Source organism: Lagopus muta, chromosome Z (assembly GCF_023343835.1).
Source record: "Lagopus muta isolate bLagMut1 chromosome Z, bLagMut1 primary, whole genome shotgun sequence".
NCBI classification, from domain to species: Eukaryota; Metazoa; Chordata; class Aves; order Galliformes; family Phasianidae; genus Lagopus; species Lagopus muta.
Genome location: NC_064472.1, coordinates 43636079 through 43662577, shown reverse-complemented (window position 1 = coordinate 43662577; position 26499 = coordinate 43636079). Strand labels below are relative to the sequence as shown.

Sequence of the window (26499 nt, the reverse complement as noted above, 5' to 3'; positions counted from 1 at the left end):
ATGCGCGTGGCTCTGCGCGCAGTGTGGGCTGAGGGCGCGGGGAGGGTTGTCTCTCACTCGCGGTTCCCGTCTGCCACCGAGCTGCGTAGGCACTGGGCTAAGAAAGAAACGCTCCCAGACACAGAAAGAGTCCGTCCGTAGTTGTGTTAGCGGCTCCTCCAGCCTCCAGAGGTCCTGCTGGCAGCTCTGGTACCACAGCGCCCAGTTGTGGTTCAGGGTGGAGGAGCTGGGGCAGCCATAGCGCAGAGGCAGACAGGAGTGGGCACAGACGGCTCTCGGCCGGCAGTGGTCAGGTGTTCTTTTCCTTTGTGGGGGAAGGACAGAGCCAGGGCTTAAAGCTAGGATGGCTCAGCCCCTGGGGATGAGAAGTGCTGCACGCCTGCTGGGCACCACCGAGGCTTACTCCTCTTCCAATAGCCACAGACTCTTATTTTCAGGAGCAGGGCAGGTGTGCCTGGAATGCAGAGTGAAGATGTTCTCTAAACTTTGAAGGGTCATAATGCTGCACTGCTGTTTTGTGGTGGTGTAGGGGTACTTTGGGCTCACGGGATGCTGCCAAGGCTGTGTGCTGTCTTGTGTGCCTGCTTTGCACAACCCTGTGCAACCTCAGGCTCCCAAGTTAAGGCAGAGCCTGCCTGCCCTCCCCAGCCACAGCACAGGATCTCTTAGGGGACTAGAAGCAGAAGTCACCTAGCAGCTAATGGCACGTAATTAACAAACCTGTAATTAGCTTTGATTTTAACCGTATGCCATGTGGACTGAGCAGTCTTACCTTGAGAGAGTAGAGGGATCCACTCTGGGGAGGGGTGGCAGCTCAGCTAACACCATTTCATGGAGTGGCAATTCAAGGCTATGGTTACCCTAGGAAGAACACGTGCAGTGGCTTGTAACTGTGTTTGTATTTTGGCTTGGGTTAGGTGACGTTTCATACTGTCACTGCTGTATTGCTTGGTAAAGGAGAGCCTTCAGAGACTGGAGTTTGTGACCAGATGTTTCCTACAGCTCAGGTAGGTAGACTGAGACTGAGACTGTCTACAGCTGAGGTAGACTCTCAGAGACAAATCTGATGTCCTTATGCACAAGCACAACCCCTAATTTCACAGGGGTTGACCTCAAAATATGTGTTCATAGAATCACAGAATAGCCAGGGTTGGAAGGGACCTCAAGGATCATGAAAGCAAGTGAAATCACTCAGCTGAGTAGCTGGGAGCATATCCTTTTGCCAATTTACTGCTCTGGCAAAATACCTGTAGTAAGTATTGAAATAAACCACAGATTCAAGCCACCGTTGGGGGGCATCTCCCATCCTCCTTGGAAGGGGATTGCTTCAAATTTACACTGTCCACTGCATTAAGCAATTTAATGGACAGTTACGATTTGTGAGGAGGGAAATATGGTTTTATTCAAAGTGTAGTAGATGCCTGTTGCGCTTCTGGGCTCTGCTGGATGAATGGTGAGGATGTTTCTCTTGGAACAGCAAAAATCCATTTTCTTCCACTTTCATTAGCAGCACTGAGATTGCTCAGTGTGTCACATTACAAAGTGGTGCCTTCCCTTCAGGTACTGGTGTCCGGAAACATTATATGATCCATTCAGCCACTGGGCAGAATATGTGGTTTTGCTGTGGTTATTTTTCTTTTTTCTTTTTTTTTTCTTTTTTTTTTTTTTTTTCCCCCTATGTAATCGTTCAATAAGGTGTCTTCACACTCAGCAGCCCAGTGGAAATGCATTTAGTCTTCATCTGTCTCTGGATCTGACCCCTAAGTGTGATGTTTTTTCTCCTCCTGGGGGGTTGCTGTAAACAACAGCACACGAGTTTTGTCCAGAGTGCATGGTTACTCCTGCTGCAGCACTCTTGCATAACTGAAGAGCCTGCAACATGTTGAAACTTGGTTTTAAATAGTCCTATGAAAAAAAAGCTACCCATCTGGTACATTAGCCTACAGGCAGAGTGAGTGTCCTCCCCTGTCCTATCTTGCGCTTTGTGGCTAGCTGGTGCTGCATGTATGTAAATGTGACTAAAACTAAACACAGGCTGTCAAAGCAAGCGATTCTGCTTCAAGGGAGGCAAGTAATAAGTTTTACAGTTTTCTAGTTATGACTTCTGAAAATGATTGCGTGGAAGGAAGGCTGCCTTTTTAGTAGCTTCATCAGCCCTTCGTCTGGCCGGTTCATTTGCCTTCCACCTTGCAGTTTACAGATTCTCCACACTGGCAGAATTTCTTAGAACCAAGAAATGGGACACTTGAAGATGTCTCCCAGAGTAAAGGGGAATTGTCAGAAAGTCCCTGAATTAGGCTCAGCCTAATTCAAGGATGAAAGGTTTCTGAAGTTTTTGATCATTAAATGGTTTACAACAAGCAGTAATCCTGCCTGTTGTTGGAGGAAGAGCAACATGAAACTATGATGGGTAAAATATTTGAGGCTGAGCTATTAGGAAGCAATTAGTTATTCCTAGTTCTACTGACACAACTTTCTAGTTTTACTTTACAGTGGAACTTAAGAGTATCAGCAGTGACTTTCATGTCTGTGAGTGTTGCCTACAGCCTTTTCTTTGTGTTTGTTTGACAACTTTCTGCTTAGTTTACCAAAATGTGATTGCCTACTGTATAAAACTAGATAAAAGTGTTTATGAACACATTTAGTTTTAGATATATGCATCACTGGTGTCTGTGTGGCAAGGTCCTCCTTTTCTAGGGATGTTTACTACTGTGATTGCATGTGATTCACTGGAAACACATCCTGTCACTCCTCTGGATGGGTTTGGGAAGGTTCTGCATGGGGTTGGTATGCATAGCTGATCTCATGGTGTGGCTTATGGACAGTCTAAGTACTCTGGAAGCAAGCACATAGCTGCTGAGCTTGTGTTGATACCGCTCAGTGTTTATTGCTGAAGATACGGATTTCTGAAGCTAAAGACTCTGGCAGGCCTGGGTCTCATAGGGAGCAATGGCAATGCATCTTGTGCTAAGCCCTGTGGCTGCCTTCAGGAAGGCAGGTGTGATGGGTGGGTTACCCTTTGCTCATCCATCAAGCCACTGCCATACCTCCTTCTCAGCAAAAGGGGGAGAGAAAATGCATAGGTTGAGATAAGGACAGGGATATCATTTGTCAATTATAGTCACAGGCAAAGCAGACTCAACTCAGGGAAAAATATTTTGATTTATTGCATATCAGTAACAGAGTGGAATAGTGATAAATAAAAACAAAACTAAAAAATAGCTTTTCTACCCCTATGTTTTCTTATCCTCTTCCCTACTCCCCACTCTTCATCTCCCCACAACTCTGAGCAGCACAGTGGTTGTAGTTAGCACTTCATGCTGCTCCTTTCTCATGCTGCTCTGATATGTGGTCCCTCGTGAGGGCTTCATGAATTGCTTCAGTGCTGGTCCACTCCATAGTGTACAGTCCATCAGGAATAGACAGCTTCAGTCTAGGTGTCCTGCAGGCCACAGTTGCTGTCAGGAGTCTGCTCCTGCACGGGCTCTCCATGGGTTGCAGCTTCCATCAGGCCAGATCTGCAGCAAGTAGAGTCCATCCCAGGCTGTTCAAACACAGTCCTCCTCAGGCTGCACAGGGACAGCCTGCTGGTCTTCTCCACAGGCCACAGGGGCGCTTTTCTGGTGTGGAGCACCTCCTTCCCTGCTTTTTCTCTTTATGGCTGTTTCTCTCACAGCTTTCTCTGGCATCACAGCTACTGTGCAGTGGATTTTTTTAGTTTTTTTTTCCCTTAAATTTGTTATCACAGAAGCGTCATGAGGATTGCTGATTGCTCAGCTGCAGCCAGTGGGTGGTCTGTTTAGGTCTGGGTGGAACTGGCTGTGTCTAGAGACAGCCTCATGTCTCTTCTCACATGGAAGGCCACCCCTTCAGCTCCGTGCACTATCAAAATCTTGCCATGTAAACCAAATACACCGAGGCCTTTCTTGTACACTGAGGGCCACTTGTGCCAAATTTTCACGTTTCTAACCTGTCGTCTTGTTAGTAGTCCTGGTGCATCAGAACCTCCTGCAGCCACTCACAGACATCTGTGACAGAGACACTGACACATTCAGATGTAAGAATACCCAGCACCAGACCCTGGTGTCTCTGCAATAAGTGAGACTAGCATGTATGTGGATTAGAGAAACACAGGACCTATGAGGAAATCTTAAATTTCTTTAGAGAGGGCAGAAGTCTGTGTTTGAATAGAGGTGAGGACAAGAGCAGTGGAGCAACATCATGAACTAGAGCAGCTAGAATTGAAGTGTCCACCCAACTATTCTGTTTTCTATTCCTGCCTATCTGTTGCATAACAGGAATCCAAATTCATTTACAAGTGTATAAACAAATGCAGCCAGAGGGAAAATGGCACCGAGGTGTGTATCCAGATAGATAACTTGTGAATCGCAGAAAGGATCGAGATGCACTCTGACCAGGCACACGTGTGTTTAAAAATAAATAAAACACTTCTGCATATACTGATGTCTTGATTTCAGGACCTTCATTAATGTTTTACTCTCTTTTCCAAATACACTTGTCCTCTGCCATGCATTCAGAGATGCCTTCACTATTTCCTCACAGAGTGTGCTTTACTAAATCTCTGTCTCAGCAGCATTGCCACATAAGCAGCCCCTCGTCTTCTAACTGTGCTATAACATGCAGCTGCATATGCCTGGCACCACAGTGGCATGATTTCTGTCCTTCTCCAAGACTAAAGATGTTCAATTACAGTGAGCCATTCCTCTCTGCACAGAGAGCAGATGTAGATGCTTCAGCTTCATGTGCACTCATGCTGCTCCCTGTAATATATGCCTGCCCAACCAGGTGAGAGAAACACCTGACTGGTTCTACATGTCACATCCCATCTGGCAGCCCCCAAGCTTCATGGCATTGCTGGGGGAGGCTGCTTCACTGTGACATAGGGTGCAATGCTTGAGACTTCACTTCTGGCACTGTCAGATGATATGGCTGCTTCTCTCTTTACTGCTCTCTTATCACAAATTTTTATGCTGCTTTTCTTCTTATTTTCAAGCCAACTCCTTGTGTCAAAAGTCTTGTCTGTGATTCCTTAGTTACTGTTTAATCCAGCTGGTGGTCATCTTACTCTTTAGCATTATCACTTTGGGGTTTCTCAGCACCTGGGACTTCTCAGTGCAGTTTAGTGAGTTTCATTCACATACGCATCTCAAATTACACCCCTTTCTAATCAGATATTATTATCCATGCCATTTCACAAAGAGATAAGTGTTTGCATCCTCACATCTCTCTGTTACTCTTGCAAGGTATCTGATCCTTAATGGCATATTCTCTAGTATTGACATGTTAATCCTCCCCCACAGTCTTCAAAGTGCATAATATTATGCACTAACATGAGTGGCACTAACAAGCCTTCAAGACTCACTTAATGCTGCTTCTTTACCTGTTGTAAAAGCAATTTTCTTGCAGACTTGTCATGATGTGGTTGAGCACATGCTTCTCCATTGGAAAAGTTTCTTTACCCTATTGTAATTCTCTGATTGGAGTTACCTGTTTAATCATTTCCTTCAGACAGTGTACTCCCTCATTCCCCCTTTACCACACTGAAGGCAGAGTTTGATTCTCTGTATTGTTATTATTATCTATTTATTCATTTATTTATTTTTTAATACAATTGTGAGCTGTCTGTCTTCTCTTTCTGGACAAAGTGTATCCTAGGAATGTGTGTTCGGTTCATTTCAGAAGAACTTCTGAGCAAACCCTGAAGATTATTGTTGGGAACATATCAGACTATTTTGTTTAATCTCCTATGTCTGCTTCTCAGAGCATACTTCATTATCTTTGAACTGTCTGGTTTTTGTCCATCCTCTCAATTTTATGTCCCTAACAAACTGTGAAGGTTTCAATTTTTGTATATCTCAGCATCAAATATCCTTCTGTGAGAGTACTGTCATATAGCACCAGATAGTATGACAGAATTAACACCTCATTCATCCCCACATATTATTTTTGTCTTCAGCTGCACGTCCAGCATGATAGAAGTGTCTGTAGTAAACAAAAAGCAGGTGCTCTGATTTCTGAGGAGATATCCAGGCCTGGCAGGGGTTGTCCTGCAAAATTCCGACTTTAACCTGGCTCCCACCAGGTCGTACATGGTGCCATTTGCAGTTCGGTGCTGTGTGCTGGTCTCCATTTTCCTGTCAGATCCTAGTCAAAGACAGAACCATATTGCTAGATACTTCCTGTCTGGAGTTTCTCTAGGAGGTCTTCTGAGTGGCAGAAAAGAGGTCAGAGTTCTAACAGCTGAATATGAGAGTGCTACAGCACTTTTCACCCAGGCAACACAAACTACAGAAGATGTAAACCCCCTTCCCCTCTGTCGTGTCTCAATGGTACACAACTCAAAGCTAGAAAGACACAAGCAGGGGCTGAGTGTGTGCCCAGGAAGGACTCATTGCCCTTACCTGGGATTGAGACTGTGGGGAGGAGGGAAAGGTCTCAACAACTTTCAACCCAAGCAGAAAAGTCTGTTGGTAAAATTTGGCAGAAAAATGCAGGACACCCCTTCTGTCCCTGGCCTTTTGAAATCCAACACAGACTGCAAGCTGGCAAAATTTCCCAAGACCTGCATGGTGTTCCCATGTCCAGACAGTGCTTTCAGTGAAAGAGAAGTAGGTAACTGTGCAGAAGATGTAAAAACAGTGAAAAAAACTGTTAAATGTCATTAATTGTATTCACAGCTTGCTTTTATCTGGCTGATGAATAGAGTGGAGTGGGGAGGCAGAGCAAGTGAGCTGGGGAAACCAGGATGTTTACAAAATTCCCAGCTGCAAAGCCATCAGCAGTGAGCCAGTGGAGAAGGGGGAACGAGGACAACTACCTGCCTTTCATGGAAGTGCTTACAGGAAAGGTTACACTGAGGAGGGCATGAGACTGACCAGGGTTATGTTCCCCAGCTTCCGTGTCTGGGATAGGGCAGAGGAATTGCAGGGAGATCATGCTACAGGTGTGCACTGCAAATTACACAGGCAGTTGAGAGAAAGCAGCGGGGGACACAAACTCATTTTTCTAGGCAGCAGCTCTAGAGGCACTCGAGTGCAAGCACTGGAAGCGCTGCAGACGTGCTCTCTCGAGTTAGGTACAATCAGTGGAGATGTGGAAAGCATCTCCCTGGCAGCAGTGCCCCCCCTTCATGCAGCACACACACAGCTGTGTGTGAGGATCGCTGGCATTTGCTGCTGATCAAGGAAAGGCTTAGAGTGCCTGGGACCCGCAGTCCCGGGCTAAGTATCTAGCCCCTTTGTGTTTAGATTTACTGAGCCAGCATTGAGCTGATTTGGCTCCTGGGGACGGGAGAAGCACACAAGATAATGCACTTCTCTCTCCTGGTGGGAAGCTGGTTTGGTGCCTTATTACTATAATTGCCAAATCCATCAGTCACTGCAGACTCTCCCTTGGACTTCATCTTCTTTTACCCTCTGCTCTGGAAAGGATAGACAGCCAGTTTGGACAATGCTTACTGAAAAGTGCTTGGGATTTTTTTATTCTGGGCTGTGTCTCTGGGCACCTTTGTTCCTGTCTTTCTTTAAAGGTAAGGTAAACCTGCATATGGTTGACCATCTTTATTATTTTCCCCCTAAACACCAGTCACACCCACCCCAACAGGACTTATATCTGCATGTAGTTTAAACTTCATCAGAATCCAGTATTGAAGTTGAGGGGAGTTTTGTAATCAGTTTGTCTAAGTCTGTGGATCTTACGCTACTGAGCACCTTCTCGCAAAAAAGGAAGAAGTGTACTTTTTTAATGACAACTGAGCTGTTTTCACACTCAGAAATTAATTGAAATGATTGCATTTGGAGACAGAAGTGTTCTTTCTTTTTAAGTTTTTATCAATGATTTTATTTTATTTATTTATTTTTTGGTGGAGAATGAGAAACTGATGCTTTACAGGATGGATATGGGAATTGTATAGGTGAGTTGCTAAAAGTGTGTTTTTCTACAAAGAAAATACTATCAGAAGAAAAAAATAGTTTATGTGCGTGATTTGGTAATACTTGCAGCTGCATAAGCTCGTGAATTTACTATTCATAATCTAATGTTTTTCTCGTTTTAGTTTGTTTCAGTAAGAATCTTTCCAGACCATGATGGGTGTAAGCTAGAAATATCTAATAAAAATGGGCTCCTGTAGGCTGAGGTGTCACCTGTGACCAACCTGTCTTCTGAAGTTTCAGCATGTTACAAGTCAAAGTAATACCTGTGTTCCAAAACATGAAGGATTGCAAATGATAAAGATTTTTGAAGTGAAAAGGGAAGCTGAAATCAGCTGAAAACAGAAAACAGTTTTTAAAGATGTTCAGGTTTCTGCACAAAATTTGCTTTTTTTATCTAATAGCTTTTTATATGAAGCATACATGCCTGTAACAACTGTGAATTTTAAAACTGAATACTGCAGTGTTGGACCATGTCATGTTATCTGTGGTTTCTGCATAGAGAAAGGAAGATTGTCTTTTTAAAGCAGAAAATGTAGTTCCCATGCTTGGGAAATGCAGAAGCACAGGAGAATTATCTATATGTGATGTTGCACTGGATTGTAAGTGCCACACAGATGATTCCTCACTGGTTCATCTGAATCTGCAAAACAACTGTGAATCTCCCTGTTACAGCTCTGCATTTCAGCTGCCTGATGCAGCAGTGGTATTTCAGAAAATGTCCCTCCACCCTGCTAAGTTAAGAGACTTGCTACCTTTGTAGGACGTTTCTGTGCTACTTCAGAGCTGAGCTGAAATCCAAATGATGGCTGCTGGTTATTGATTTAGCTCTGTTTATATACAGGCACTCAAAATATGTCCTTTCAAATAGTGAGTGATCACTAATTCACCAAGGAGGATGTTCAGTTTCTGTGAGTAGCACTTCAAGACTCAAACTGCTTTTATAAATAATTGAGAGGATTTTTTATTAGGTGCTTTTACCACAAGTTTACAAGTATGTACTCTTACAGATAACTGCTAATACAGCATAAAATGAACCTCTAATGAAGATGGGCCATGTTTACTCTGCACTATGGACATATCTATTTTCTTCAAGAAAAAGAAAGCCCACGGCAATTGGGCAGTTGAGGCAGAAGAAAAAAAATTGAGATGATCTTAATGTGGTATCAGTAGCAGAGCCTCTTAAGTAGTGAACTTCAGATGAACTCCCACAGGACTGCTCAATGCATGGAAGTTGCAGCAAGCCTGTCATAATTAACATCACTCTCAGGTAGTGCTGTATTGTTTCAACAGAATTCACAGTAGTAGTAATTTCTCACAACTGAAAGCTCCTGGGGAGCCGCTGACAGGCAAGTTGTAAAAATGATTAGGAAAAAAATGGCAAGCCACAGCACAACAAAAACAACAAAACTACAAGAACTCAGTCTTTTTTTTTTTTTTTTTTTCCCCCCCCCCCCCCCCCGAGTCCTTTCCACGACTTTCTGCTTCAGCAGCTTCATCCTGCTGCTGGGAGCCCTTACAGATGTGCCCTTCTTGTTTGATCATTGTACCCCTTCTTGCCAAAGTGCCTGGAGGTAGCAGTGCTTTTCTGGGGGCTATAAGACCTAATGAAGGTGCGCAAACTGGTCATCAGCTTCCTTGGATCCCAAATTACTTTCCTCGTAGTCAGATGTCCCTTCCAGGCCCAATGCAGAGTCTGAAAGAACATCTATAGGATCGGAGTGCTCTGTGAATCCAGCAGATACATAGCAATTTCAAGAGGAGCGTCTGGAAATCACTGCTTCAGGCAAGGATGGCAAGGAAGGGATGAGAACCACACCTGCTGCTTGCCTCATGCGTGGTGCACTCTGAGAGCCAGGGTAGAGATGACTTGCAATGGATTTCTCCCAGGAAACATATTCCACTGGCCACAATGAGACTTAGCCTCCCCAGGGAGCATTACCTTGAGCTCAGCATGCAGTCCTTTGCTGGGTTTGAACATCCAAGTTAAACACACACTTTGCTGAATATCGAGCTGAAAGTCTCCAGCTAACCCATGTATTCTAATTACTCTGATTACCATTTTATGTACATCCTTTTGTTGTCGTTTTAAAGTGAGGCTACTTAACTGCCACACACCCCGCACAGAGCAGAGTCAGACCCCTTAGTTTCTGTGCTCTGTGCAGGCTGACATTAGAGCCTTAGTCTGGCCATGTGATTTTGAGAAGTCCAACCAAGGCAAAGGCAAGGTAAGGACAGAGATCCTCCTGCAGTCCTGAGGGAATGGAAGGGCTAAGAAGTATGTGACACATCCTGTGGCAGGGAATGCTGCAAACCAGCTCAACAGCTAAAGGACAGAAATGATGAAATAATTCCACATGACTTGTTTTGCACCAGTTGAGTAAACCAGCTTCTCTTTGGCTCGCTTACCATGGAATTGAATTCCTATGTTACAATCATTTTGTGCTTGCTCGCAGTTCTACAGACTTGGATTAGCTCTGATGATCACATCAGAACACAGCTGGTGATCTTTATAAGCAAATCCTCAGTAGGACACTGAGGTTTTGGTTCACTTCTGTGCAAGCAGGTGCTGTTTCTGCAGTAGCAAAAATCATTGGCAAGACAGTCCCAAAAGGACAGGTTCTGCTGCCAGGCTAGAGTTTCTTTACTGTGAGCTAGTTAGTGACAGGAGTTTAGAGATCTCTGTAGCAGGAAGAATCAAGGCTGGTATTTAAATGCTAATCTGTAAAGTCTAAACTTTGGGGGCCTTAGTTGCATAGGAATGATGGAACTGCAGTGAACTGTAAAGATCAGAATGGTTTAGTCCAAGGAGACTGTTAAGTAGATGCTAGAAGTTCTGTATCTTAACAGAATACCATGTATTTTCGTGGCAATGTGGGTGTTCAGTGGAATGGCTTCACCTTCATAAAAATTAGCAGATCAGAAGCAGATATTAACATCAGATAATCTGTAGCCTTTTGTGATCTTCATTTGAAGTTTAAATGTAATGTTTAGCCCATGTCTTTCAAGCTGATCCTCTGAGTTGTGTCACTCCACTGGTAGATACTTCATGCAAAAGATAACAATGTGATTGGCATTTAAAATAGGAATTATATGAGGAAGACCTTTGCTTGCAGATGTTGGTGTATTTTTCCATGTTGGTTTAAAAAGATTCCATGCATGACCTTGCAGAGTTGGGAAATTACTGCTAAATTCCTGCCATTGCTGTATTATCTGGAAGCAAAGATACTGGAATCTGGTGACTATAAACGCTGAGTGTGCAAGGAGATGACACATACACAGATTCAGACAGGACTTGTGCTTGTGGCACAACTCCATCCGTAGGCATTGCTCTTCTCTGTGATCAGAAATGCCAGAGGAGAGGTACAGATCAACACACAGTAGATAAGCAGAGCTTAAGGCGAATCTGTGAGTTATGGTCTGCAACAGTTGCAGATCAGATGGTGCCTCTGGAGCTTTCATCCATGCTGCAACATAGGGGTACATCCAGTGGTTTCAGAACAGAAATTTGTACCCAACATTCAGGTTCTAAAGGTGGCTCCAGTTTTTTTTGTTTGTTTCTCTGTACCTCTCCAAATAGAGGTACAGAAGAAGATGAGTTAGCAATGGCAATAAAATATTGGATGATTTTGTCAGGAACTTTACCAAGCCCAAAAAGAGAGGTACTTAATGTTTATATGGTGCAGTGGGTACAGTGAACAGCAGCATCCCTTCTCATACTGCGTGAAGATGACTCTTCCCAGAGTCTAGGAAAGGAGTTACATTAGTCACAAGGCAGGAGATACAACACAATGGCTGTGATTTTCAAGGGAACAGAAGTACTGAAATGTCATTTGATTTCACTATGTGATCTGAATGAAGGTTTAATGCAGTATTTCACCTATCTGTTGTAATTGATAACGAAAATGTTCCTAGTTCTAGAGTGATTAAAGTAGATCAAAACCTTGGGTTCACTCCTGGTATGGTTATTCAAAGACAACTGCATAATATAATTAAGGAAGGAGTAAAGCTACCTTAGATTGGTAGGGCTAGCAGTGGTGATCAGCAGAACCCAAGGGAGTGACCGAGGTAGACAGGAGTTTATTGCAGATGTGGGACACACTCCTGAGCAAATATAGCTCAAAGAAAGAGTGTTGTTTATCAGACACTTGTACTGTCATTCAGGACAAGAGCCACTCTGGTCCCTTCCTTTGACCAAAATCAAAACATCATGAAGTATAATGGCAGATGGGAGGTTTGTCAGCAAAAACAAGCTAGAGCTATAATTTGCAGTTTGGGTTGACAAGACTGTACACTGTGTTCCCTGAAGTTCAACTGTGGCTGCATAGAAAGGAATCTCTGGATCATTTTGATTTTCACCACGCCAAGAGAAAATACTAGTTTGTAAATTGGAAAATATGTATTTGTAGCTGCTGGAGTAAGTCTCCTTACTAAAGATTTGGTCTCTGGAGACTACTCTGGAGTAGCAGAGTGATTGCATCAGTGGACAAAGGAAGAGAAACTGATGTTTACTTGGACTTCTGCAAGGCCTTTGACAAGGTTCCATACCACATCCTTATTTCATAATAAGAATATAGAATAATAGAATCACTCAGGTTGGAAAAGACCTAAAAAATCATTGAGTCCAACCGTGACCTAACCATACTACCCTAACTAATAACCCTCTGCTAAATCATGTCCCTGAGCACCACATCCAAACAATTTTTAAACACATCCAGGGATGGTGACTGAACCACCTCCCTGGGGAGCCTATTGCAGTGCTTAACAACCCTTTCTGTAAAGAAGTTTTTCCTCATATTCAACCCAAACTTATCCTGGCACAACTTGATGCCATTTCGCCTCGTCCTGTCCCCTGTCACCAGTGGGAAGAGATGAACTCCGCTCTCACTATAAACACCTTTCAGATATTGGCAGAGAGCAATAATGTCTTCCCTCAGCCTCCTCTTCCCCAAACTAAACAGCCTCAATTCCTTCAGTTTCTCCTCATAGGGCATATTCTCCAAGCCTTCCACAAGCCTTGTTGCCCTTCTTTGGACCTGCTCCAGCACTTCCATGTCATTTCTGTACTGAGGTGCCCAAAACTGAAGGTGCTCATGATACTTAAAATACTTTGTGAGTACTCTAAGCTGGAGGAAGATGGATTTGAAGGATAGACTATTCAGTGGATAAAAAGCTAGTTGGAAGATTGCAGCAAAAGGGTTGTGATTAATGGCTCCATATCCAGATGGAAGCAGGTGATATATGATGTCCCCAAGGATTCTGTCTTTGGACTGGTGTTCTTCTACATCTTTATCAACTATGTGGATGGTGGAATAGAGTGCACCCTCAGCAAGTTTGTTGGTGACATCAAGCTGAGTGGTGCATTTGACACAACAGAAGGCAGGGACACTATCCACAGGGACCTGGAGAATTGGGCCTGTATGAACCCAGTGAGGTTCAATAAGACCGAGCGCAAGGTGCTGCACTTATGTTGGTACAATCCCAGGTATGTGTACAGAATGGAAGAACTCACTGAGAACAGCCCTGTGGAGAAGGACTTGAGCGTTCTGGTGGATGAAGAGCTGGACATGAGCCAGCAGTGTGCTCTTGCAGACCAGAAGGCCAACTATATCCTGAGCTGCATCAACAGAGGAGTCGTCAATAGGGTGAGAGAGGAATTATCACCCTCTGCTCTGCCCTTGTGAGACTCCATCTGTAGTAGTACATTTACATCTGGGGCCCCAAACACAGAAGAGGTGTAGAACTCCTGGAACATGTACCAAGGAGGGCCACAAAGATGATCAAATGACTGGAGCACCTCTCCTCTGAGGGAGTTGGACTTGCTCAGCCTGGAAATAGTTAGAAGGAGATGGAATTGCAGCCTACCAGTACTTGAAGGGAACTTATAAGCAGGAGAGTTTTATGTGGTCAGATAGTAATAGGAAAAATGGGAATGGCTTTAAACTAAAAGAAGAGAAATTTAGGTTAGATGTTAGGAGAAAAGTCTTTACTCAGAGGGTGATGAGGCACTGGCACAGACTGCCCACAGAAGCTGTGGGTATCCCATTCCTGGTGTCGTTCAAGGCCGGGTTGGATGGGGCCTTGGGCAGCCTCATCTGGTGGATGGCACCCTTGCCCATGGAGTTGGAACTAGGTAGTCTGTAAGATCCCTTCCAGTCTAAGCCATTCGATGACTCTGACTCCATAATTCTGTGATATCCTCAAAATTTTAATTAGCCTACCCCAGCCCTAAAAGAAGTGTTACCTGTGCTTGAAAGCTAAAGATCCTCACAAATGACTTGTGAATTGTATTACTTCCTTTCTTTGCAGTCCTGGTTACCTTCCTAGACTTCTCACAGATTTGATATTAATGTTTGTGTTCATCATTATGTACTCATCTCTTCTTTCATCTCTTGCCCATTTTAGTATGTAACACTTTCCTACCAAGTATCTTTTCAAAGTCTACTAAAAGACAGAGGTCTAACCTCCATTGAGACCTTCTAGCTGATGTTATGAACAAAATATATATATATTATACAAAGCTAATGTACCTCACATGCTAATTAGAGACAATTCCAGTTTAAAGAACTTTGTTACGCATGCAAAACTACTTGAAGTCTCTGTGCAAATGGGACGTGCATGTAGATTCTTCCAACAGACTTCCCAAATTCAGCGTTTATTTTTCTGTATGGAATGAGGCTTTCTCCTCTCATACCCTTAAACCGTGCATACTGATTGACCATTTTAAGAGCCCTAAGCAAAAGACTTGCTGTTCTAGTGTAGCCCAACAGCTATGCTGTAACATATTCTGCAAGAACATTTTGTTCATGGTCTAGGACTTTTTCTAATGTATTCTTCAAAGATTCTGGATCCCCAGATTCCACTAATGTAGTCATCCGAAACTGTTAAATTAACATCCGCCTGTGCATTGCCAAAAATGTCAGTGGGAGGTCAGAATGATTAAGAAAAGATAGATGAACTGAAAAAACGTGTGAGTGAGGAAAGGTGCCATTCAGCTGCAGAGGACCTCCTCCAAGCTGGGCAAGTCATTTCCCCTTTGGATCAAAATGCTCTAGCAGACTCAGGAAGTCTGAACGCAAGGCAGCATTGGGTCACCTTCTTCTTTTCAGGCTAGTTGGGGTCTCTCAGAGACTAAGCAACACAAAATCTGCTATCTTATCACAAAATGATGGCCATACCACATGGACGTGCTTTTTTTTTTTTTTTTTTTTTTTTTTTCTTTTAATTTGCACTGACATAATTCATAGAATCATAGAAGTGTTTGGATTGGAAGGGACCCCAAGGATCATCAAGTTCCAACCCCCTGCCACAGAAGGAGCTTTAGATTGAAGTTACCTAGGCTGCTGATTGAAAAGAGTAAAATCATGTCAAAACCAGGCTCCCCAGATCATCGTTGCCTAGGAGTTCCTCATTTTCATGTAAAATTCTTTCTTCCTCTTAGTTGGGATCTGAGTCAACCAATGCAGTTTTGGCTGCCAGACAACAGCAATGAAAGCCATGTATTTCATATTCCTATTGATCCCGACAAAACCAGAACATGAGAAAAAACAACAACAGCAACAAAAAAATCATTTACCATCCTGAAAATGGAATAATGCTAATAAACCCACATGTCACTGAGAGCTGGTGACATTCAGAGTATGGAAAACAGCTGTGTAGTTCATGACACAGACTGAGTTCTGCCACTTGATATGCCCAAAATCAAATCTGGCTGAATCAGCCAAATCAAACAACTTCTTATGATTTCTTATGTCTGAGTTCAGATCTCTACAGATCTTTGTTTTGTTAATCACAAGCCTAATTTGCCTCATCAAGACAATCCATTTCCCTCATCAAGACAGCCTTAGAAGGAGATTTTGTCTTCAAGAAGGAATAAATTCAGACTCCCTGTTGGGAATTTTTGTGCCTGTATTTACAATTCCCTTTGTGTTTGAAGACTGGATCACCAAAATTGAAAAGATGTATTTTCCTATTTCCCAATTCAGGTGTGGAGCACAGACAAGGATGAAAAATGATCAGCTGTTCAAGATACTGTCAAAATTCTCAACAGCAAAACCCACATCCTTTTCACAGGGCTCTGACACCACCTTTCTTGTCATCTATCATTTGAGTTTCTGACAGAAGAAAGACAAGCTTGCAACTTTCTTAACAGGTCTTACATTGTCCATCAGTGCCCTGCCTATTCCTCTCAAACATTGCAGCCCACTTACTTTGCTCACAGGCCATAGATAAGGCTTGAACAACATAGGAAGAGGATACAGGAGTTAACCCTGTCCTTGCCTTTTGCATCCTCAGTATCTTTGGTGCTTTGTTTCGTTATGCAAGAGCAGTTTTCTGGCTGACAGGTCAGAAGTTCATCATTAATTTCCTAAATCTGGGAAAATCTACTTGGACAGAGGGGTGTAGTAATAATAGCAGGTATCAAAGCAGGATAAGCAAGTTTGGTGAAGGCTCAAAAGATGATACTTAAGAAGACAGATTTTTTTTTTCTAAACCCAGTGCAGATAACAGTAGTGCTGAAGGCTGAAATGACATGTTCAGTTTGCTGTGCAACACTATTGTCCAGTTTCCATTTCCTACTCTGAAAATATTATGAATAGAAAATATTAGAAGGAAGGGAAAGATGAGACAACCTCCCAGGAAGAGAAGTGTCCCCAAGATGTGAAGAAAACAAAGATGAAAATCAAGCATAGTTCTCCCATTTGTTAGTCACAAACTTCTCTCTATGAGATGGAAGAAGTGGCTTCTTTTTCGCAGGTCAAAGGTGAGGGAGTGGCCTTGCCTCAAAACCACTGCTATGTAGTGAAGGTTCTTTGGCACTAGTGATAGTATGAAATTGCTCTGGAAGAAGCAGGAGACAGGTCAGAGTGAAAATGTTGTGAATTGTCCTGTGGAAATGAACATCTTAGTGTGCCCAAACACACTGCAGTGGCTCTGGTCTGTTGCAGTGGTGTTCAGTGGGCTTGGAGTGAGTTCCTTTTGTCTTACTAGCAGCACTTAGTAAAGCTCATAAGCTTTCCTTAGGAGGGCTTTCCCTTGATTACTGGCTTGGGTGCTGATATGTGCAGAGGTGAAGGGTTGTGACAAGCTGCCCTGCAAACCAGTGTGTGTGGGGAATTCAGAAGTGCACTCCAGTCTGCTGGTGACCATGTCCCCTGTGTCTCACTATTGCCATATGATTCTAAGTCTTTCCATGGGCCTCTGTCGCTGCTTCTCCTGACAGATCCTGGGATGGCTGGCAGGAGTCATCTCCACACAACCACAACATCCTCTAACATGTTTCGGTGGGGAGCTGAAGATGGGATTGGATTCTCACTCCTGACCCTTGTCTGTCTTCCTCCTCCTGTGCTACCCACTTCTGTTTTGTAGTAACTACACTTATATTGCATGGAGCTGATGTAAACTAGCATCTCAGTAAAAATTCTGTTTTTTTATCCTGTATGCCTGCAGCTGGTTATGTTTCTTTCTAATCTGGAGCAGTGAGGTAGTTCTGATAACTAGCAAATTTGAGAGGTATGCTGCTGTTAATATCTTAATGTGTGTCTTTTCATCTTACATGCGTATCTCAGCCTTTAAAACATCTGCACCAAGCCATCAGGAGCACTGAAAAAATAATCCCATCCTTTCATTATATAATGGCCTATATACTCTTTTTAGCATGTTGTCATGTGCCTGAAGTCTTTGAGTTGAAACCCTTCCTCACGTACCCTTTAATACCCTTCTCTGCTGGGAGCTCTTTATCTGGTAGAAAGGAACAGAAATGACCAGTGTCAGGAAGAACAGGTCTTTTTGCCTGAGAAAACATGGCATTTCTCACATTCCTCTAATGAAATTTGAATATAAGATGCAAAAATAATCTGCACAGTGAAAGCTGAAGATAAGAGTCAAAGATTACCCAGGAGGGAAGCAGATTAAAAAGAAGTTTTAAATGAGGGTTGTATTCAAATAAACATTACTTGGACACACACGGGGCTGAGGCAGCTGATACGATTGCATTGTCTTGTGTGCCTGTACTCTTCCCTGAAGATGTGATGGTGTGCATTTTAAATCAAAGGGCATTGAAAGAAATCATGCTTTTACAGCCACAGATAAAAGCGAAAATGCTGCACGTAAGAACAAAAGCGGATGGGACACATCTGTGTCTCTGGGGATTAAGTGACATATGGTAGCTACATGCTTTACATTCTCAGAAAGTGGGAAAATATACAAAACAAGGTGAGAGCTTTTTAATAGTTACCAAAGCAGTGTAACTATACTATATTTGTGTGTTGTTGCCATTCCAATTATTTATGTCAGTGGAGTCACCTGTGAAACAAATTGGTTTTAATCCTCTCTTGTTACTTCCCTCATAATTCATAGTTGTATGTGCTTCATATCCTCCTGTGATCATTTTATTTGCATTCTTACTAGCATACCTAAAATCCCTAAAAGCAAACAGTGATAAACTAAAAAGAGAACAAATAATGAAATGCTCTGGAAGAATCTGCAGTTTGTTAGGAAAATACTTGAGAATTCCAGGAGCTAGCTCTGCTGCTCAAGGGTTTTCCTAATGGCTTTTGCTGTGTAAATGTTCCAGTCACACTTATGTATTAGGTAATCCTGATACAATTAAATATAAAAATACTGCCAGTATAACAGACGCTAGTTATCATAGTGTCCAGAACTCCATCAGTTTTTTTTTTTTGCAAAACAGTAAAAAGCAAAACTAACAGAAACCACCCAAAAAAGGGGAATGTGGTAAAAGAACAGTACACAAAGAGGAAAATGCTACAGAAATATTGTGAAAAACCTGCAGAAAATACAAAAAGAGTAAATAAATAGGCACAATATTTCTGCAGTTTTGGACCTTTTCTGAAGCAGCAGGGGACAAAAATGTTTGAACACGTAATCAGCCAGGAATATATGTTGATTTTAACAGCTGTGCTTATGCAAATTCTTCTTGGAATGGTTTTTGAAAAATATAAGAAAAAGGCATGCTTTGTAACTCAGAAACACAATGGCATGCAGATGTGTCAATAAAAATGGCATAGGAAGAGTAGGACGTTTGAACTGAAAATGCTTTACGTATGAGTAGCTCCCCTAGTTCTGCATGAATAAAGCAGTAGCTCAGGACTGTGCCAAGAGAAATGAGCAACAACCAGAAAGAGTTCAGCTAGAACAGAAGCTGGTCAATGCAGATAAAATAAAATAAAATAAAATAAAATAAAATAAAATAAAATAAAATAAAATAAAATAAAATAAAATAAAATAAAGAGGTTATCAAAATAAATCCAGGGAACAACATTAACAAGAGGTGGAATAATCAATAAATGTAGATAGGATGGCTCAGATCAGCTTGGAAATCCCTGTACTTTCGTCTTCCTTCCTATTAATGTTTCACTGTTTAGTTGCTCTGCATAGGAAGACATTCTGTGGCCCACAACAGAAATACTAGATTAAGGAGTTGACCCCTTTTGGAGCAAACCTGGGGAACTGGCAAGGCTGCCTTGGAGCTCAGGGAGTTCAGCATGCCAAGCAGAGCAGTAGGATCTAGCAGCCAAGATATGGCAGCCCTGCTCTGACCTTCTGACCTTCCTGGGGGTAGCACAGGTGCAATCTATACAGAGACAGTTGTGATTGTGACAGCCTTTCTTACCAGACAACACTGAGCAGCCTCCAGACCAAACAGCCCCTTTGACAGCTCTGAAGCCAAACCCACAGAAGGTGCAATGAGTGTTGTGTTGGCACAGTAGGAAGTCAGGATGCCACTCCAGCACAGAAGAAGCAAGCCAAGTCCAGAGGAACAAGGCAGACAGAGAGGGTAGAAGAGGTCTGTGGTCAGCCCATAGCCACTTGTCGTGTGTTTCTTCAATAGGACAAGCAAACTGTTAGTGGAGGAAGCCAGTGCAAACCACATGCAGCACACAGGGTAGGGGTAGTGGCTTCACTGGTTTTGGTCAGATTACTTTCTTTTTCTTTTTTTCCTACTGGGAGGTTGGGGGTCATTTAAACACCTAACTTTAGTTTTGTGGAAAGCACAGATACCTGAGTCATACTCAGGTCAATGTATCTTATGTCACCACAAAGCACACATGCTAACTGAGGCAGCTCTCCTTGACATCACCAGCAGCAAGACATTTTGTGCTTGAGTGTAGGCATGCCCAGTTGCTGAGTTGGAGGTGACATCAGCCAACACCAACTTGATCTGATCTCAGTATCTCAGAGAATTCAAAACCCTTTATAAGCGCCATGGTGGCTCATAGTCAGTATGAGACACCATCTGTGCAAATCTTATCAGAGATGCCTCTCTCCTTCTAGCCGTTAAGCCACACTTATCCAGATTCCTGGATGCAATTATTAACTTGCTTCTAGACTTGCTCTGAGGAGATCTCTGCAGCTTAGCTACTAAAGCTTTGCAGATGTTTATTTGATAACCAAATATTTTGTGTTTTATTCCTATTGACTCTGCCTAACCTGTCTGGGGAATTGCAACATGTCTATATCCAACTGCTGAAATCCTACATGCAAACTGTGTGTGTGCAAAGAAAGATGGAGCCAAACTGTGAGCTGGTAGCAAGGTGCCTTTTTTTATTTCTTGCAGAAATAACTTAAGGCAAGCATGCTGTAGGTGAATGGTGGAGAAGGACAGCTGTTCCCATGCATTTCAGAAATAAGCCCATAGAGAAGCCACATCCTGATTTTTCATTTACATCATAGGACTCCCTGATCCAGCACACCACACTGCTCCCCACGAGGGATTTCTCTAATCTCACAGTAATACATTTAAAGGGACACATATTTTATTGTATTTCTTGTTAGAGAAGATGGTAGCATACTGCAATAGAGAAATATTTCCTGGGCAGGTTACCTTGCAGAGTAGTTCTCAGCAACTCTGTCCTAAAAAGATACATTTTCATTATAATGTGTGTTTCCAGAAGAATTCTGTAGCTGCTTATGGGTCACAATTATCAACTGGCGAACATTGCAGTGTGGGTGTGTTGTAGACTTTGTACAGGCTGCTGTATGAGAGGAGATCCAGAGAGGTACAGACTACATTAATGTAGTCCATGAATACATCTACTCTACATGAAGCTCTTCACAGTACCATAAGGGGACTTTATCCCTGCCATGGGTTAATTGTCTTGTGCCTGCCAAATGTCTGCAAACTGCAGGAGCAGCTTAGGGAACCAATTTAGGTTACACAGAGTGTAAAGCTGAGTCACAGCATACTCCAAAATTCAGCCTACCTTTCGCAATTGCATTTCACTTAATAATTCCAGCCCAGCAGCCTTTTGTTTCGAGGGAGAAATCCAGCAGCCCTGATGGGGACACTGAGATGAAATACCTTCTATTACAGAAGCTTACAACATTCCTTGCTGGAAATCATGTTCTGTTCCGAGATTTTATTTTGCTTGTTTGTTTTCAATTTCTGGTCCCACATATAGCCAGCTTTGGTGCCCTTTCCACAAAATAGAGCCCTTCAGTATTTGGTGCACATCCCCTCCAAGTCCTCAGTACTTTTTATCCCTTTCACCAGAAACAGAACTTGGAAATCAAATTTGATCATTAAAAATAACTAACTGAATAAATAAAAATCATTTCCCTTTTTAAAAAAACTTGTATTTCTTCTATTTCAGTCTGTTACCATTTCTACTTGTGTGTTCGTTTGAGAATTATTTCCTACTGTTTCCTATATAATTCAGCAACACATGGGATACTGGCTGAGGCAGTGGGACTTTTTTTACTCAGAGTGAGCAGCTTTTATAATCAAAGACCCTACAGCCAGAAAACATAATTCTTAATGTCTGCACCAGTTACTTGTACTTCTCCTGTAACACACATAGCGAAGCAAGTCTGCTTGGTAGCAGACTTTGGGAGACTAACCTAGCATCATTAAGTTTTGACACCCAACTTCCAGCCTAATTGAAAAGGTAAAACAACGCATTAGTGACCAGTGAGCTCACAGTGCCTCTGCTTTTGATAAGGTTTCTGTGTCTGAAGGGTAGGCAGTGGAAAAGCTTATTCTACCAGTATTCCTGAGAGATCCAGACTTCCTCATCTCCATCAAACACTCCACTTAGCACACAGAGATGTAGTGTCACAATGCATTAACACAAGCATTGCAAGAGAAAAAAGCAGCAATCTCTCTGGAATAGGTGGCATTCAGTATTTGAAAATTACAATTTAAAGAAAAAGTCTATGAAAACAAAGGTCTGACTTGCCACCCACCTCATTTCCTCCTCCGAAGCAAACGTAACAGAGAAATGGTATTGTGATTGGACTTACCCAGTCTTTGTAATGCCAACAACTGCCACAGCTACATTCTAGGACACTCCAAGACAACCACTGCTTCTGAATCTCTGTAATTTTATATACTTAACTGGGAGCGCACAGACATGTAGCTATTCATGCCAGTTCAGCCAGGCAGTGTATAAACCAGTGAAGGATACCTTAACAATTTTGGTTACAAGAGGTAGGAAAGTAACAGGACCCCACTGCAGAGGGGAGAGTTGAGGATGGGATGGCAAACCAGGTTTCAGAAGAGCAGTAATATGTAGTAAAATGCTGTAAGCTGAGCTCACAGTGTGAAGACATTTTCCTGGAATACTTAAGGTTATGCTCATGTCTCTCCCAGTCAGACCTCTCTGAACGAGCTCTTTTAATGCACCACAACAGTGGTGATATCAGGGCACTGAGCAGCCAAGCTGACCAGAGCCTGGAGAAGGCACTTCATTGTTGCAAAAGCTGAGGTAGACGGTTTAAAAGGAATTTTGGAGGCAACCATTACATAAGCACTCAGGATGAGGGCAGAAGTGCAGACAGTCATTCCTTCCCTAAAGCACAGGAACATGGAGAAGGAAGTTAGGAGAGCATGCTGGGCAAATGAAAGGACAGCAAATTTGCTCAAATTATAGAGTCTCTATCCATTGGACACTGTGTTGCTGTTTTCCCTGTTTTCCTTCTTACAGAGGGGTCTTACAAGGGAATTGGGGTGTGCTGAGGCACTGGAAAACAAATATTGAGAACCTAAATTAGTACCTTGCAGGAAAGCTTGTTTAAGCTGGTGAAGCAGAGAAACTGTGGCCAGAACTGCTTATTGCAGATGGTTAAACATGGCATTCAGTGTGTCAGCAAGGGCTATTGGAGCAGCCCTAAGGCATCTCATCCCCTCATACCCCATGACCATGTAATGTATTATTCAAAAAGAGAGTGTCCATAAAACTGATATGTCAGTGCAGCTCACCAAATTAAACAGAAATACTTCTCATTCACCAGGCACTGCCATATTCAGAAGCCACAAAATTCTGTTTAGTACCAGAAAAGCCAAAGGGAACATGAATTCAACAGGATTATAAATAGAGCAATATTACCGGCTTTAAAAGGTCTGGCTGCTGTATTTGAGAGATGCCTGTTCCAGGCTTACAGGGCTTGCTGAGCACAGTAAAAAGCTGGGGAATAGGAAAGCTGGCTCTTAGTGTTTGCTTGGATTGTCACAAAGGCATTCAAATTAACTACTGTGGGAGGAGTCCTGGCCTCAGTGTGAAGAGCTCTGGTCAAGAGTTTAAGAGTCACATCCACAGACACCAGAAGCTGCAATGGAGTAAAAATGCTTCAGTCCAAAGTAATAACAATTCACAGAGTAGATTCCCTCTCAGGGGTTGGTTTTCCACAGATCCGGGAATGCATACTCACACTGACAAGAATGATTTGTCCTCAGGGAGCTGCAGCCCATGACACTCACCCTGTCTGATGCATCTCTCAGTAATGGCTGTCACCAGCCAGAGCACCAGCACGTGCACCTCTTGGGGGACCTGAGCTCCTGAGCAGTGTATCCCAGCAAACTGCTGGCGTTGACAGGGATGAGCCCTGATCCATCACTGCTGCATCCATGATAGCTGTGGCCAGGAAGCACAGCAAAAACACTTACATGAACTCTCTCTGTACTCAGTGCAAAGCTGAGGAGCCAATACACAGCAGCATTATGCAATTTAATCACACATTGAGGTTCTGCTAGTCATTAACAAGTTTATGTGTCTGCATGGCATCTTCTGCTGAATATTCCCACAGAAAGAGAAGTTAAACATCTAACATCTTCAGTTCAGTATCACCATTGTACATACCTATCAAATATTCTAGCCTTCATACCATCACCTTATTTGGAAGAAAGGCAAGGGAAATAACCCAAAGCCTGGAGAGACTGCCACATAAAACTGAAGGCAGTGTGAAGAAGGCTTTTTACTACTTCCTGAGTACACACCCAGAAAAGCCTGATAAATCTGCTGTGAGTAATAATTATACCTGTTGCTCATGCTGGATAAACACAGAATGTGTCCAAGTAATACCAGTGCTGGCACACTGCAGTCCACTGCAGGAAATAAGAATGAGCAAATAAAAAAAGCTCTCTTACTACCTTCCAGCAAGTTGTCTGATAGTTTTGGAGCCTCTGACCGTTGTCAGGAGGGAAACCCAGATGTGGGGAACTTTTACTCTGAGCCCAAAAGACTGCTCAGTAGTTCCTGAGTGTTTGTAAATAGCTAGAGCATTAATAGTTATTCTCTTCAGAAGTTCGTCAGTCACATATGCAGAAAAGACATGTCTGTCACACCTATATTAGAGATTTGGAGAACTTTTGGGAAATGCTTTCAAATTACTGGCACATTAAGAAGCATTTTTTGCTAAACAGACAAATTATCATTTGTCCCCCTTGGGACAGCATGACCAGCCTGAGTGACAGTGACCTTCTTTCTTTTCTCCTAGTGTCTCAGCAGGGTGAAAGCCAGAGACGCTTGTACAGAGATCTACTGAGAAACTACAATCGTCTGGAGCGCCCAGTCATGAATGACTCCCAGCCCATTGTAGTTGAGCTTCAGCTTTCTTTGCTGCAGATAATTGATGTGGTAAGTCACTGGCTCTCTACGGTACCCATTCAGCATAATATATCTGATCTCTCATGTAGGTACCAAACACTTCATCTTAATCAGTCTGTCAGAGGTGAGAGCAGGCTGGCTTTGACTGAGCATTCTTCCTAAGTGCTGGAGTACGTGTTTTGACATTTTTTAAAGAGTGAATATCCTCCTAGAAGCACAAGTTCTGATACAACATGAGCTGCAAGAAAATTATGTAGTTTTTCACTTTTAAGAGAAAAAAAGAATGCGGTAGTTTAGAAGCCATGTGTCATTACAAATTATTAATATGTTCTTCTCAGAGCCATGCAAGATGCAATCACTAAAGACCATGTGCAATGTTAAAAGCCAACATCACATCAGTTACACCTTCTCTTTAGACATTATAGTGGCATTGACCTCTTTTCCCTTTTTTTTTTTGCACTACAATTGAAAGATTCTGCCTTGAGATGAGGTTAGAAATGCATAAAAGCAAAAGCTGGATGCATAGCCCTCTAATTGTCTTTGCTGATCTCTCTGCAACATACATTTCAAGTCTGGAGATTTGAGCAATGGAAAATTGCACCATAATATACTGAATTCAAATCCCTTTTTCATCCCGAAGAGGATTCTCTATCATGAAATACACTATATAGAATTTATTTTGCATGCATGGAAAACAAGACAGTCAAGAGGACAGTTTTAACTACTTTCAGCTTGTCAAAGCAACAAACAGCTGACAAATCAGTGCTCCTCCCTTCTTCTTTCTCCCCTCCCCTGCCCTCCCTTCCTCTCCCCTCCCCTTCCTTCCATAGCCATATGGAATTGTTTCTAGTGCACTGTCACTGCTGGGAAGAGAACAAGGAGAGAGAAAAACTTCTAAATATTGTGCATGTGCTGACCAATTTGTCACAGGTCTCAAACATACAGACTTTTTAAAATATCCACAACCTTTTTGAAGATGTGCAGCTCACTTTCTCTGGAGGGGCAAGCAGGCCCCTGGTGCTCTGGCCCTCCAGAATCATGCAGCACCAGTGCCAGGACCAGCCAGTTGTGGTCCTCCTGCAGCAGGCAGCAGCCACTCAGGCAGGATAAGCTGCTTTCTCTTTTGTCACATTAGCAAATGCACCGAGCTGGAAGAGAGAGATCAGTACCCTTAGCTGAAGTCACTCATTCATGGCAAGAGCTCACAAACCTCTTCATGAATGAAAGAGCAGATAAATCCTCCAGCTACTTTCAAGTAAATTTCAGTGAGCAATTCCAGGTTTAGCAGAGGCATCTTAGCTCCAAAGATCTTGCTTCAAACATTCTTTTTCCAACAGTGTTTTCATGCGGTAATTTGAAGGTTAGGGGTAGCAGAGGGGACTTTTCAGCCTTCAGGCTGTGAGTGTACATTTTCAAAGTCAGTCAGTCAGTTAGAGGGAAGAGTTACATAAAACTTTTTTTCAGCTGGGTTTCACATGCCCATGTGAAATGCATCCTTTCAGCAAGCTACATTTCTTTAAGTGCTCTATCTGTGTTATGTCAATGCCTGTTGCAACCAATTTAATTCCTCTATTGCATTTTGATTGTCTGCAGTAGGAAAGGGGTCATCTAGATGGTCATGCATACATAGAAACCAGCTTTGCTTCCCTGCACACAGTACAGATGCTGTAAATTCTTCAGCTCAGAGCATTATGCAACCTGCA

The 26499-nt window shown here is 42.8% G+C and overlaps 1 protein-coding gene across 1 annotated transcript in view; it reads left to right on the top strand.

Annotated features, from left to right (window-relative positions):
* The window catches only part of LOC125687391 (neuronal acetylcholine receptor subunit alpha-7-like), a 71011-nt gene continuing 44512 nt past the window's right edge, over positions 1-26499 (top strand). The window contains exons 1-2 of the mRNA XM_048932522.1: positions 1-85; positions 24687-24826. Of these exons, the coding sequence (XP_048788479.1) occupies positions 1-85; positions 24687-24826 (225 nt within the window). The remainder of the gene's footprint in view (positions 86-24686; positions 24827-26499) is intronic.